General features: G+C 35.2%; 2 protein-coding genes across 7 annotated transcripts in view; one reads left to right on the plus strand and one right to left on the minus strand.

Annotated features, from left to right (window-relative positions):
• ARL13B (ARF like GTPase 13B) overlaps positions 1-15,925 on the plus strand; it is a 75,675-nt gene that overhangs the window by 33,963 nt on the left and 25,787 nt on the right. The window lies entirely within an intron of this gene.
• On the minus strand, positions 674-14,913 carry STX19 (syntaxin 19). Its single transcript, XM_055383694.2, has 3 exons — positions 14,678-14,913; positions 4,744-4,803; positions 674-1,589 (listed from the first exon to the last, which is right to left on the minus strand). The coding sequence occupies exon 3, from the start codon at positions 1,574-1,576 to the stop codon at positions 692-694; it is 885 nt and encodes a 294-aa protein (XP_055239669.1). The 5' UTR covers positions 1,577-1,589; positions 4,744-4,803; positions 14,678-14,913; the 3' UTR covers positions 674-691.

Here is a 15,925-nt window from a genome sequence, read left to right on the forward strand (position 1 = left end):
TCCAACACTTTGGGAGGCCCAGGGGGGCGGATCACTGGAGGTCAGGAATTTGAGACCAGCCTCGCCAGCATAGCAAAACCACCCCCTCTACTAAAAATACAAAAATTAACCGAGCGTGGTGGTGCACACCTGTAATCCCAGCTACTCAGGAGGCCAAGGCACAAGAATCGCTTGAAACCGGGAGGTGGAGATTGCAGTGAGCCAGGATCATGCCACTGCACTCCAGCCTGGGTGACAGAGTGAAACTCCGTCTCAAAAGAGAAAAGATTTGATAAAGGTTCTAGTTTGGTTTAGCTTTATTGTAGCATGATTCTTAACTATTAAAATATTCTCCAGTCAGCCAAATGGATTGCCTAGGTAGTCATTACTACTTAACAGATGAGAGAAATGTATAATATAGAGCTTGATACCTGACCAGAAGACTAAGATTATTCATCTCATTTTCAATAGTTAATTTGTGAGTTGATGGTAACTGTATTTTTTTGTACTTTAATTAAATAAAAGCGTGTTTTATGTAACTGGCTACAGAAGTTTCTGAAATTTTAGTGGGTTAGGGTTAAAGGGGAAAATTACAACTTAACAGTGATGAAAGGTATGTGAGTGGATCCATGAGATGGAGAAAAACAATACAAGACACTGAAATATAAGCTATCTTTACCGTAAAGCTGGAAAAAGTTTTAAAATAGCTTCTTTATTTTGAGCTACAGCATGGACAGCACCAACAACACAGTACTCTGCAAGGATTTCTTTTTTTGTATTTTACAGCTAGTCCAAATTTCTCTTTAGTATTGTTAACATACTCTTTTGTACTATTCACTGTCATTTCAATATTGTTGATGCTCTCGCCTTGTTCCTCTACTAAAAGAGATATCTGAATGAAAAGATCCCTTAAATCCTTTATTTGGTTCTCCAAATTAACAAGTTCCTTGTGTCTCTGTTCAATCTCTGAAAGTTGTGCTTTAGTGATATTGATTTCTGTAAGTAAGCTTTCATTAAAAACTTCCCATTTTCCTTGATGAAGCATATCATTTACATCTTCTTCAGACATCTCTTTTCCAGCAACTTCAAGCTGACGCAAAATAAATGTCTTGCACTTCTCTTGCTTTGCTGCTATTGTGTCATTGTATATAAACATGATTTGCTGAAAATGGCGGAACATTGCAGCATGCTGAGATTTAAGTATCCTTGTGACCACTGAAGATGGACCATTTTCAACCTCTGACTTTTTAACTTCTTTAACTAAATCATTCAAACTTCTGTTGATGTATTCTGCCTGGATTTTTATCTCCTTTGTAATGGTAGACTCTCTCTTAAGTAGACTAAACCTTCTCATTGAAGCCACCAGACTTTTCTGTTGCTGCCCAAATTTTTGAACATTATCTGCCAAATTGTTAATACTTTCTTGTAGTTTTTGGATTTCATGTAGGTGTCTCTCAGCTACAGGCTCTCTTTCATAAATAACAGCTTGCTGTAGAAACACCCCTTGTTCCTCTGTTTCTGTAGTTGATACATGACTGTCTCTAGAGAGTTCAATTTCCTTTGTTCTCTGCTTTAGTTCTTGAAGTCGGTCTTTCATCTTCCCTTTCCTCCTAAGAAGTAAAAATTTTTGTGTTGAACAAGTAGAAATTTGGTATTTTTTCCCCAGTAGCAGTTGACTTCACATAACTGTCTATATCCCAGCAAAAATTCTCCTAGTTTTCTCAAATGAGGTTAAAAAGTTAGAAAAAACCAATGAGTTTCCTCATAAAAACCATTTAAATAGGGAAAGTAATATAAAATAATTTGTAAGTTACTTTGCATGTGAGTGCCATTTAGTTGTGTGCAATAGCTGAGAAAGCAGTGATGCAGACACAGTTGGTCAAAAATATTTGTCACATGATAGTTTTTTTTTTTAATAAAGAATGCTTTTGACTATACCTTCAACCTATAGGATTAGTCTTCAGATGCCAAAAATGCCCTTGTTACTAAAGATACTGTTTCCGGTTAATTTGGCCAATGTAATATTAAAAAGTACCCATTTTGCTAAATATGCATCATTCAGTTAAAACCATTTGTAGTGACAGTACAGATTTTATATGAGAACGTTAAGGTATATGGATAATATTGAATTTATTTTAAATTTTCCGAAGCCTCTGAATTAACGTATTACTTGGCATAATGTTTTTTCTAGCTGTTGCATATATATGAAAACATTGGTTTGATTATGCTGATTTCTCATTCTTAGCATTCTTTTGCAAAGATATCCAGACTGTCTTAGAACAAAATTTATATCAATTTGTGTTAGGTGATACTTTTATAAACATGAGAATATATTTATATAAAATCTTATTTTAGGAGTAATAATAATATTGACACTTATCACATGCTGTGTTGGTAATTATCTGTAAGAATCAAATTGATGTACATAATTTATATTTAATGATATATATATGAAATGACATACATACATATAAAATGAAGGGAATAAAAAGCAGTAAAATGCTATTATCACAGAGCAACTTGATTTTAGAAATGTCTTTCATGACATTTTTGAAGATAAGAAGAGGCTGTTAGGGAGTACAGATAGCTCATTGGACCACATATAATATTAATATCAACCAGAAAAAAAAGGTCTCTGAATGTGATGCTGTTATGCTGTAGGACTCAGTGTTTGATATGTTTATGGAAATATTTTTATTAATCTGGATGTTGTCATAGGAGGCATACTTAACAAATGTGTAGATGGTGTAAAATTTGGAGGAATCTTTAGTATGTTGAAGTACAGGGTAGGGATTCAAAGATTAAAATAGTGTGGAACTTTATACTAAAAATAACAAAAATATATTTAACAGGAATAGATTTAAAATATTTCATCTAGCTATAAGAAAAATATTTTCGTATCTACAGAGTAGAAGACCCTTGGGTTCACAATAGTGTCTATGAAAGTATTGGAGATTTTAATTAATTAAGCTTTTCTTTTTTTTTTTTTTGGAGATGGAGTCTTGCTCTGATGCCCAGGCTGGCATGCAGTGGTGTGACCTCGGCTCACTGCAACTTCTGCCTCCTGGGTTTAAGTGATTCTCCTGCCTCAGCCTCCTGAGTAGCTGGGATTACAGGTGCCTGCCACCATGCCCGGCTAATTTTTGTATTTTTGGTAGAGACAGGGTTTCACCATATTGGCCAGGCTGATCTCAAACTCCTGACCTCGTGATCCGCCCACCTTGGCCTCCCAAAGTGCTGGGATTACAGGTGTGAGCCACCGCTCCCAGCCTAATTAAGCTTTCTGTCAGAACCATCAGAATAGTCACTATGCTTTTATAAATAATAGTCTGATGTATGGATAAACTAAACTCTGCCAACTCTATGCTATTCAGAGCAAATTGCAAGGGTAAGGGGAACTCAATGAACTTCTGAGCATATTTTGAGATGGAAATTCTTAAGTTAGGAATTACCAAACTAGCATGGAAAGGATGAGATTGGAAAACCATACCAAATGGAGACTCATTGAAATAAATGGTAATATTTGTCCTGTGAAAGAGAAGATGTAGGGTGTGTATACAGCTATCTTCTAAACAAAGGTCTGTGTATGCAAGTGAGATTAGACTTACTTGGCATAACTCCAAAGGGCAGTGGGTGGAAATTACATGGAAAGAGGTTTGATTGAGTATAAAGAAGACTTTTCAAACAAATATTGCTTTCCCAAGATGAAATGAGCTGCTTCATGAGGTGCTGAGTTTGCCATCACTGGACATTTTCAAGATGTTCTGGAATGATGACTCCAGGCAGGCATGTTACAGAAATGATGCCTGTTTTGGGTAAAAGGTTAAACCAATGTCCTGGTAATATTCCTTTGGTTTTAAAGGACTGGTATTTTGTGAAATAGTCATTGAAGTCTTATATGTATATAAGTTTTAAATGCTGTAATATATATTTAACATTTTCTGTCCTTGAGGAATTTATAATTTAGGGTGAGAAGGACAATATACAATTTAAAAGATAAACGGGATAATTTTAGGTTTTGATACAATAATGAGGCAGGGTCTCTAAGCAGATATTTGAGATGTGAGACTAAATGTTGAGAAGCCAGGCAGATGAAGAGCCGAGGGAGTGTATTGTAGGTATAGGAGTTGGGTTGCCAAGGCAGTGAATGAGACTGATATGTTTTAGGAACAGAGTTATTGCATAAGAACAAAGTGAATGTAGATAGAAAGGAATGAGAGGAGTAACATGGGAAGAATGAAGTAGAAAGGTAGGCATGGACCACATCATAAAGGACTTGTGGGCCAAAGGAAGGAGTTTAGATTTTATTCTAGGTGCAGTAGAAGACAGTTAAAAGATAAATAGGATATTGACATGATTTGTATATATTTTTTCATTTTGAATTGTAATTTAAAAAAATTTTAAACTGATACAGGGTGTCCCTGTGTTGTCCAGGCCAGTCTTGAACTCCTGGGCTCAAGCCATCTGTTCGCCTTGTCCTCCCAGAGTGCTAAGATTACAGGCATGAGCCACCATGCCTGGCCCTGATTTATATTTTTAAAAGATGTTGTTGCTTTCTATATAGAGAATAGTTTCCTGGGGAGGGGGTGGGAGTAGTTCACAGAAGAGACTTTAATGATAGAGATGGAGTAAATGGGAACCATCAGGATATATTTTTGAAACTAGAAGCAATAGGACTTGATGATTTTAACCCTATAGCACTTAACACAATCATTTCTTGAGACACTTTGAAGAAAAGTATTTCTCCTGTTTTTTTTCTCTTACCTTTTTGGCTCTTCCTTTATCACTATTTTCTTTTTCCTGGCTACTCCTTATCTTCCCCACCTGTAAATATTGGAAGATTTTAGACTCAGTCTCATTTTTATCCATCATCATTTTTTAGTCTCATGGCATTAAATGCTGTTTGTAAGCTGATGACCCAAATTTGTATCTCCAGTTTAGGTTGCTCTTAAAAAACTGCCTACCTGACAGCTGCATTTGAATGCCTCTGTCCAAAATGAGCTCATAATCTTCCTGTGAACCCGTAAACTGCCCCATCTCTCTTCTGGCAACTCTATTTTTCCAGTTGCTCAGACCAGAGACTCGGAAATCTTTTTTTGTTTGTTTTTTGAGACCGAGTCTCACTCTGTCCCCTAGGCCAGAGTGCAGTGGTGTGGTCTCGGCTCACTGCAACCTCCGCCTTCCGGGTTCAAGCGATTCTCCTGCCTCAGCCTCCCGAGTGGCTGGGACTACAGGCGTGTGCCACCACGCCCAGCTAATTTTTGTATTTTTATTAACGACAGGGTTTCACCATGTTGGCCAGGCTGGTCGCAAACTCCTGACCTCAGGCGATCCGCCCTCTTCGGCCTCCCAAAGTGCTGGGATTACAGCTGTGAGCCGCCGCGCCTGGCTGGAAGTCATTCTTGACTTTTTTTTTCCTACATTTCATATGCAAGCACAGCAAATCTTGTCAACATCTCTTTCAAAATGTATTTGGATCTAGCCACCTCTTACCATCTCCCTGGTTCAAGTCCCTGTTATTTTTGTTAATTTTTTATTTTTGAGACAGAGTCTCCCTCTGTTGCCTAGGCTGGAGTGCAGTGGCACAATCTTGGCTCACTGCACCCTCCATCTCCCAGGTTCAATCGATTCTTCTGCCTCAGCCTCCCGAGTAGCTGGGACTGCAGGCACATGCCACCATGCCTGGCTAATTTTTGTATTTTTAGTAGAGATAGGGTTTCACCATATTGGTCAGGTTGGTCTTGAACTCTTGACCTCATGATCCGCCGCCCATCTTGGCTTCCCAAAGTGCTGGGATTACAGGCATGAGCCACCGCAACTGGCCAAGTCCCTGTTATTTTTCATCTTGATTGTTAACGATAGTCTCCTAAGTGTTCTCCTTGTTTCCTTTTTGCACCAACTACCCCCCATCCTGCCCCCACCACAAAACCTCTGGTCTTTTCTTAACACAGAATTCAGAGTTAAAATGTAGGTCAGACCATGTCATTCCTGTGCCTAAAATCCTCCTTTGGCATTATCTCTTAGAGGAAAAACTAGAGCCTACAAAGCTCCACAATGACTTCACCCCTTCTGTTACCTCCGACCTCACCTCCTACAACTCTCCCTTTCTCTGCTTCAGTCTCACTGTCCTTGCTGTTCTCACACAAATCCGGCACCATCTGGCTTTAGGGCCTTGGCGCTTGCCTTCTCTTCTATTTGAAGTGTTCTTTCCCATGTAGTATGTGACGTATTTCCCCAACCCAGTCCTTACTGAAATGTCACTCCTGAGTTAGGATGTTCTTTGTCACCCTATTTTGAACTATACCTTCTTTCAACTCTCTGACCCTTCCCAGCTTTATTTTTCTTAGCATTTTTCACTATTTAACATACCATGTATTTTACTTATTTATATTAACTTAATTGTCTACTTTCTCCTCCCAGTATTAACTCCATGAGATCAAGGGTTTTTATTCATTCTGGTACCTCATAGAGTTAGTATTTAGAGGAGAAAGTAGAGGGTCTTTATTCTTTCCCAACACCTTGATGAGTCTTATATTTACTTGAGTTCTTATGTTGAGATCTTGATATCTTAGATTTACTTGAGCTCTTAATATGTGCCAGGCACTAAGTGTGTTTTATGTTCTTATAAGAACAAGTATTGTCATGATATCTATTCTATAGATAATGAAATTACGATCTCAGCTTTAGTAATTGAACCATGTTGTCAGCTAGTGGTAGAGTTGAGATTCAGATTCTGGCAGTATAGTTTGAAGGACTCAACTCTTTATACGATAGTATAGCATACTAGAGCATAGTAACTTCACTATGATATAGCATAGCTTTACTATGCTATGAAGGTTTTTCAGTGGTGTTAGATCATTTAGGGTGAGTTCTGAAAAGAGGCAATTAGGTCAGTTAAGTGGTTGGGAAAAGAGCCAGATCACAAGGGATAAGACCTTGAAATCTGTTTTTGTCAGGAAAAGGTGTTTTATAGATATTAAAAGTTTATTCGGAAACATTTGCTATATTACTTTATTGCCACATGACTATATTGCTGAGCATTTTAAGTACCGGTGGGAAACATTTAAGAGCAAGTTTTCGTTGCTGAAATGCACTTAGAGCATTCTACTATTTATTTCACCTATTTTAAATATTTAATTCAAATAGCTGGTAATCTTTTGTTTTTGCCACTGATTTGCTATAGTAAAGGTAAAAAAGTTCAGTCAGTACAATTTATGTAAATAGGGGACTTCTAAGCTGGAAGGAGATTCCATACGCCTCTTCCTCTGCATATTTTTATTGTCTATATTCTACTTTACTGGCAAGGAACAGTTTCTCTACCTTCAGAGTAGAGCTAACCAAAGCTAGTGTTTCTATAAGATCCAAGGAAAAAAATGAGCTATGAATGATACTAAACCTGGAACAATTATGAAAGGAAGATTAGTCAGGAGGAATATTAGACGATACTATAGAAAGAATTGCCAATTTTAGGTGTTAAAAAGTTTTTGTCTTTCGTGTTTAATATTATAATATATATATATATATATATATATAATTTTTTTTTTTGAGACAGGGTCTCGCTCTGTTACCGAGGCTGGAGTGCAGTGTCATGATCTCAGCTCACTGCAATCTCCGCCTCCTGGGTTTGAAGCGATTCTCCTGCGTCAGCCTCCCGAGTTCCTGAGACTACAGGTGCCCATCACCATGCCCAGCTAATTTTTGTATTTCTGGTAGAGACAAGGTTTCACCATGTTGGCCAGGCTCGTCTTGAACTCCTGACCTCAAGTGATCTGCCCGCCTCAGCCTCCCAAAATGCTGGGATTACAGGTACAAACCACCATGCCTGGCCAAATATTGTATAAAATATTTGATGCTTATCCAGGTATAGATACTTAAAGACATATAAAACTATTGGGAAGTAATGTGGAAACTTTTTACCATGTGGCAACTTTGTGAAAGCAGAATTATCACCCATGTTTTATTATCTGATAAGATAAGAACTAGTCTTCTTTTCAGTATAGAGAAAATTTGATGTTAAAGTAAGTTGGCTTAGTAATTTATCTTGTATAGCTTCCTAGTGTTCATTTTTTGGTTTAGTGGTATTTATGACTTCCTAATCTGTAAGCTCTTTCTAGTATTACTATATTGATGCTGAAAATAAATTATTCCCCAAAGTGTTGAAGATACCATGTCACATTTAATATAGCCATAAACTTTTTAAATAAGCTTTTTAAAAATGTTATTTTTTCCCTCAAATTAATAATGCATGTACACAAGTTAACAAGTCAAGTCATGTCAAGGCTTCTGAAGATATATATCTGACCCTTACCTGCCGTACCACATCCCCTTTCCAATTCTCCATTCCTTAAAGACAGTCATAAAGGCAGTCATTTTCAGCTCCTTAGCTATATGTTGCATCTAAACTCCTGTTTCTAGGTAATTTGCATGTGTAGGTATTTTTGCTTCTTCAGTTTTATTTTATTTATTTTTTTTGAGACAGAGTTTCGCTGTTGTCACACAGGCTGGAGTGCAATGGTGTGATCTCAGTTTACTGCAACCTCCTCCTCCCCGGTTCAAGTGATTTCTCCTTGCCTCAGCCTCCTGAGTAGCTGGAATTACAGGCGCCTGCCACCACGCCCAGCTAATTTTTGTATTTTTAATAGAGATGGGGTTTTACCCTGTTGGCCAGGCTGGTCTTGAACTCCTAACCTCAAGTGATCCACCCGCCTCAGTCTCCCAAAGTGCTGGGATTACAGGTGTGAGCCACCGCACCCAGCTGCTTTTTTGGTTTTAGTTATTTTATTGAATTTCTTCTATGGAAGATGTGGATTTAATCTTCTCTCATACCCCCATTCTTCCCTCACCTTCCCCCTTTTAATACAGTTATATCACAAATTTTGGTTAATCAATATTTTGTGTTTACATTATTGTGACTACCCAAATATTATTTATATGTGAGTCACCTAAGGTACTATAGCTATATTTCCTTTCTCAAGTAATTTTTTAAATTATTTCTAAGTTTTTTCAATGGATAGAGATAGAAAATGAATATATTTAGGAAAACGTCTTATTGACATATTTATATATACAGAAAGTCCCCCAGAACATAAATGTATATTATGGTGATTTTTCACAAAGTAAATACATCCATGTAACTACCGCATAGATCAAGAAACATATAACATTTAATTTTAAGAAAATGTTAATTACCAAAGTTTTTCACCTGCTTAATTTTGTACATACATCACTAATTCATTCTAAAACTGAAGTGAATTGAAAATATCCTCTTGACATATTTAAATATAGAATATATATATTTTTATTTCATTTTATTCATCTTTTGAGTCTCCTTTCCTGGAAACTCTAATGTAACCTGATTGTGTTAGAATTTTTTTCCTCTTTTATATTCTCTCTTTTTGATTTCTAATTCCTCACCTTTCTTGGTTTATCTCCTTGATTTGGGAGTGTACCGTAGCTCCTTTTCAAAACATAAATTCAATGATAATTTTCATTACTGAAAATATTTTTATTCTGTCCTATACTTGAATACTATATTTTCTATGGATATAATTTTCAGTTGGAAATTATATTCCCTCAAAATTTTGAAAGTTTTGTTACTACGTCTTCTAGTTTTGTTACCTCTGAATATTCTGCCCTGTGTTTTCTGATATTTTGTAGATCTGTTTTTATATTTCCTTTCATGAAATTCTTGACCTCTTTTTCATATTCCTGGTGTTCTGAAATTTCACAATAATGTGATCTGGGGTAGGTCTTGATGCATTTATTTGGTAAACATTTAGTTGGTCTTTTCAACCTAGAAACTCATGTATTTACGGGCTTGCTTTTTTTTAAAATAATTTCTTTAAGAACTTTATTTTCTCCATTTTCTTTGTATTATTTTCATGGCCTTTCAGACATTAAGAAAATTAAAGAAACAGTCCAGTCCAAGAAAAGCAACGTCCAAATAAGGGGAATTTTAAAGTGACTTGCCTAAGGCCACACAACTAAAAGGTGGCAGATCCTACGTTTAGACATATCTACTTGATTGCAAATCTGTTCTTTTTCCCCTATTGTCTATTGAGTAGAAATTGGTTATCCTAGTGAAATATACACAAATAATGTTTATCTATATTAAATACTGTATTATATTACTAATATACATACTATATCTATTTAAAAGAAAAAATTTAGCAGGAGATAATATAGCATATAGGATCTAAAATAATGTTGTTGTTTGAAGCTTTATTAGGATCTTTAATATAATCAGACCAAATTGATCACTTTACACTATAAAAGAAGAAAAATAATTTGGATCTCACAGACTGATGTTTACAGAAAGTCTAAGAAATATTGAATTTTATATTTGGTACTATATGGAGATTGGGATTCTTATATTTTCTTCTGCTTCAAGTCATAGTCATCTAACCAAATTTCTGTTTCCTTCTCTTGTACTAGCTTGTCACTATGAATTGTTTTTTAAAAATTAATTAATCAATTAATAGAGAAAGGATCTCGCTCTTTTGTCCAGGCTGGTCTTGAACTCTTAGCCTCAAGGGATCCTTCTACCTTGACTATGAATTCTTAAAAATACAGCATATATAGCTGAAGTGCTAGTTGCCACATTATTATTTTTTAAACTGACTTGCACCCGTGTAAATATAGGGAAAAAGAAAGAGTCACAATGTTAGAAGCTCAGAGGTGAGAGAAAGAGAAAGTGGCATCAAACAAAACAGATTTTGATTTTCTATCCATAAAAATTAAGTCCTATATTTATGCAATGGCTCAGTAGCTTTTAACAATCTTTAATTTTCACATTCCTCAAGAACTACAACATCTTGAACTTTCTCTTTGGTTGCATGGTTTGGAACAAATCCTGAAACAACTCCCTCTAACGTTTTTATGACTGGAAAGATCTTTGTCCTTTTTTGGGCGTGTTGTTTTGTTTTATTTTTGAGATAGGATCTCACGCTATCACCCAGGCTAGAGTATAGTGGCTCAATTGCGGCTCACTGCAGCCTCTACCTCCCAGGCTCAAGAGATCCTTCTCCCTCAGCCTCCCGAGTAGCTGGGACTACAGTTGCATGCCACTGTGCTTGGCTGATTTTTAAAAATTTTTTGTAAAGATGAGGTCTCGCTATGTTGCTCAGGCTGATCTCTAACTCCTGGGCTCAAGCAATCTTCCCACCTCAGCCTCCCAAAGTGCTGGGATTATAGGCATGAGCCAGTGCACCCAGCCTCTTTTTTAAAAAATTAGAAATAAAGTAATCAAAAGCCTTTTTCTAAAGCATCATAGTTTAAAAATTTTTAAGAAATAGACTATTTCAAATTGCTATTGGAGCACAGTGTACACAGGCCTCTGGGAAGGTGAATTTTCCTGTGAAGTGCCTTTGAGAAGGTGCATTTTACTGCCACTGATTTTGGAAAGCAGGATATTTGAGTCTGACCTCTATAAAGGTTGTTTTTTTTCCTGGATTTTTATCCATGTAATATAATTCCCTGAACAAGCACCACACTTTTATATTTGAATAAAAGGTACTTTAAGGAGCCCTTTAAAATATATTAATATGTCCTTTTTATTTATTAATCTTAATGAATTTACAAGCAAAAAACAAAATATTCTTTTTTTAATATCTGTATACATTATTGATATTAAAGGCAAAACATGGAAATAGAATCAGGTTTCCTTTCAGTGTTATACATCATGGCAATGCATATTATGTAAACGATGTTTAAAGCGAGCTATAAAGGTTATACTGTGTTTGTCTTGGTTTATGGATCCTATGCCTGTATTTCTTTTGAACATTTAGAGAATATTTATGTGAAAGATCCTTTACATTATTAGGTTATTTCTAGTTTCTTAGGAGTAAATTCCTATGTTTGCTGTGGCCACTGACTGGTGACCACTCTGTTAAATGTGGGCAAGTGTATTTAGTGAAATTCGTCAGTAGCCTAGCTTCATCGGGGAGTTATACAAGAATGCTCTGAGTGTCCTGATAAATTATGGATACATTGAGGCTATTTTTTTGATTGTCACTACCAACGCCCCATAGAGTTTGCCCATTGTAGCCCAGGTAGTATTATGTAGGCCTAATTTTTCTCTAGTGATTTTTATAGCCTAAGTGGATATCTCACTTCCTGCTATAATCCTGGGCAAGTCAACAGAGTTATTCCTGTCTTTGTATACAGATTATGTTGTATTATTCCTAGTTAACTGTTTCATCTAGGAAACTCAGTTTTAGTTCCCTATAATGCAACAAACTCTAAACCTCAGCTTTAAGGTAAAGTATTTGCCCAGTGTAATTAGCTTTAATTACTACTCTTCACTTTGGCTTTAAGTATGTTTCCTCATCATTTCTGGCACCTGAAAACTTCTGTTTTTTTTTTTTTCTGAGACGGAGTCTCTCTCTGTCGCCCAGGCTGGAGTGCAGTGGCACCATCTCGGCTCACTGCAAGCTCCGCCTTCCGGGTTCACGCCATTCTCCTGCCTCAGCCTCCAGAGTAGCTGGGACTACATGTGCCCGCCACCACACCCAACTAACTTTTTATATTTTTAGTAGAGATGGAGTTTCACTGTGTGAGCCAGGAGAAAACTTCGCTTTTTTACTCTAAAATTTAGTGATGTTGTTTTAAAATTTGTCTTTTTTAAACTTACGATTACATCAAATTCTGTATGTTTAGAGAAAGAGGGAGTAACTTCTGTATCTGTGCATTTTGACTGAAAGTCATAGTTGCTTATCTTTATAGAATTAACATAATTGAGAATGTTTCCCTAAATCCTTGTTCATCTGTGTAGAAATTGACTTGATAGGTACTCAAATATGTTTATATGCTGTATATAAATTACATTTTCTAGTAGTTGCATACTCATAACTATATGTATAACTATCCAATTTATTGATCTTATATCTTCATGAATTAGAATGTTAGGCAAAATGAGACAAATAAGCATGTTAGAATTTAAAACATGCAAGGACAGGATTCCATATAAGCATAAAATATGAAGCTCATAGTTGTGAAATCATTTAATTGCTTAGACTAGGTGAAATTGATGAAATACTATTTTATGCAGTCTGTTCTGTACCTTAAATTTATTATGTTGGAAGAGTTATATACAAATATGAATCATCTTTTATTATGTTTAACTTACAGCATTGCTATACAGTTTTGAATTTTACTAGCAAGAACTGTATCTGTGAGCTTAAACATGATATTTAAAAAAGAAAGAACACTAACTCGTATGTATGATAATCAACTTGGACAACTTGTTCTGGGAAATAGAAAAGTAAACTGGTGTGACTCAAATAAAAGGTTCTCTGCCCTATTACAGACACTGAAAATCCCTAGAAACAGAAACATGAGTAAAAATTACCTTGTACTTTTAGAAATATGCCCTGGGATAGATACTTAGTGTATTTATAGATTTTTTTAAAGTAGGCCATTTCTTTTCATAGTTACTGTAATGATTAAATAAAACATTTCAAGAAATATGACCAGTTTTTACCCAAGAGAAAACAGAATATTCTGTTGCTTTTGTATATGAAGTCAACTTGCCACATTTTTCTAGTGCAAGTGAAAGCAGAGGATCTTATTGTAATATATTAACCTCTTTGGCTGCTAAAGTGAGGGCCAAATAGTAGTTTCTAAAAACTAAAAAAAAATTGCAAATTGCATATATTGTCTAATTTTGAAGTATCTGACTTTTTTTTGCAATGTAAACTTTCAATGCTTTTTTCTACATTTTATTTAGTCTAAATAAGTTATTGAATTAACTTGCTTAACAACATTAAGATCATTTTTGTTTAAATATGATGTATAATTTTTGAACTTTTATCTGATTCAAGTAAGCTGTACATACATAAAATGATTTTTATATTACATTTAAAACTGCATAGCTATGAAGATAATGTGTTCCAGGTATTACGTGGCCAATTCTCAAGTCCACCTTTAAAATACATATAAAAGTCATTATTATTTTGATTTGAAATGGAATATTTATTAAATTCTAACATAGTAACAATTATAACTTCGAAAGTATCTAACCTATCTACATATGTTGTATTTAAATGATGCTGATTTAAATTTTTCAAACTATCAATTAAATGGTAACACTTATGTTAAATGGTATAACAAGTATTTTTAATGTACTAGTTGAAATATTATAAAGGTTAGTGAGTACTTCGATATTTTCTGGTAGCCCTTTCACAAGATTATTTTCTCATTTTTTCAATTTTAGAACATTCTAGTAAACAACAATGAAGCAATTAAGACCATTATAGCAAATTATTTCAGATTTTTAAGGTTATACGTATGTGTCAAATTTGGGTATAAGCTGCTTTTCAGAGTGAAATATAAAAATGTTCTCTAAAGTAAGCACATTCATAGTCTGTCTATAAAAGAAATAATTTTAGATTTGTTTTTACATCTGACTTTCTAGTATTTTTTAAATGAGAGCTTACTTTTTAAAAGACTTAAAAATTTTTTCTTTCCTCTAAAGTTGATTTTTATTATCATAGTCTATTTTCAAGAGCTTTATACCCAGATCCCAGTCAGCATGTCAGTAATATATGTGAACAAATCAGCTACTGGTACCCCTGTCCAAATCTGAGCAAAACAAGTAACCCTCATTATTTGTTGAGTGATTTTTAAATGTAGCAGTATAACCAGATGTCAGTCTATGGATACCTCATATTAAAAAGTACAGAAAAGAGTCATTATTTACCTTTCTGTTTTCTTCCTTTTGTTGGTTTTCCACCTGCGGTGTTGGAGTCCTGCCTTTGAGAGAATATCTGAATATCATCTCATGTAATGTTTTGAACAAATTATCTAAATCTCTGTCTTATAGGGCACAGGCTAATTTCTGTATAGTTTTCATGTTGTTAATTTGAAAGCCAAATAATGAAGTCAAATAAGAGATAAAGTTGTACGTTTGCTGTTAATAGCAAGTGAAAATAGATTGCTTACTTCACACCTGGAGAATCTGGTTCTGCCTGTTAGACGCCTATTCTTTAGATTAAAGGAAGATCATTTTCGTTGGAGCTAGTCGGTAACAGGAAGTCCTTGTTAAACTGCCTACGTAGAGTATTTGGCACTGGATCTGCAAATTTAGTCCTACATTGTATATGTAATATATTATTCCAAGAAAATGGGTTTGCATTTAAACAAAGGTTACTTTCTTTTCTATAAATATCAAAACTTACTAAAAATATAGAATTAAATAGGAATGAAAAGAAGCTTGGTGTAAAAGCTTTTTTTGTTCCATTTACTTTAAAATGGTTGAAATCTGTCCTATTTTAGGAAATCCCATAAGAGCTTAGCTCACAAAATCATAGAATTTCAGAAGGAGAACATCCAGGAAAGAGCTCATGTCTGTAAACCATTCATCCCACGTTACTTTTAATTTTTTTTACTTTTTATTATGCCTGCTGTTTTTATTTTAAAACAAATTTTATATAGAACTAAAGTTATCCAGCAATATATGTTAAATCATTTATATTGTCAATATAACAACTCAAAATTAATTTGTACCAGAGGGAAATGTTTATAGGAAGAATTAAAAATGAAAATTTCTCTTGTACTACCAAATTTCAGACCCATTTTTTCTACCTGACTTGTTACTATTTGAGGGCAAGAAGAAGGAAATTGCTGTATCTATAAAAATCATATATATATATTTTTTTTTTTTTTTTTTTTTTGAGAAGGAGTCTTGCTCTTGTAGCCCAGGCTGGAGTGCAGTGGCACGATCTTGGCTCACTGCAACCTCCGCCTCCCGGGTTCAAGCAATTCTGCTGCCTGAGCCCCGTAAGTAGCTGGGATTACAGTTGCCTGCCACCACGCCCAGCTAATTTTTTTGTAGAAATGGGGTTTCACCATGTTTGCCAGGCTGGTCTCGAACTCCTGACCTCAGGTGATCCACCTGCCTCAGCCTCCCAAAGTTCTGGGATTACAGATGTGAACCACCATGTCCGGC

This window comes from Gorilla gorilla, chromosome 2, assembly GCF_029281585.2.
Source record: "Gorilla gorilla gorilla isolate KB3781 chromosome 2, NHGRI_mGorGor1-v2.1_pri, whole genome shotgun sequence".
In the NCBI taxonomy this organism is placed as follows: domain Eukaryota; kingdom Metazoa; phylum Chordata; class Mammalia; order Primates; family Hominidae; genus Gorilla; species Gorilla gorilla.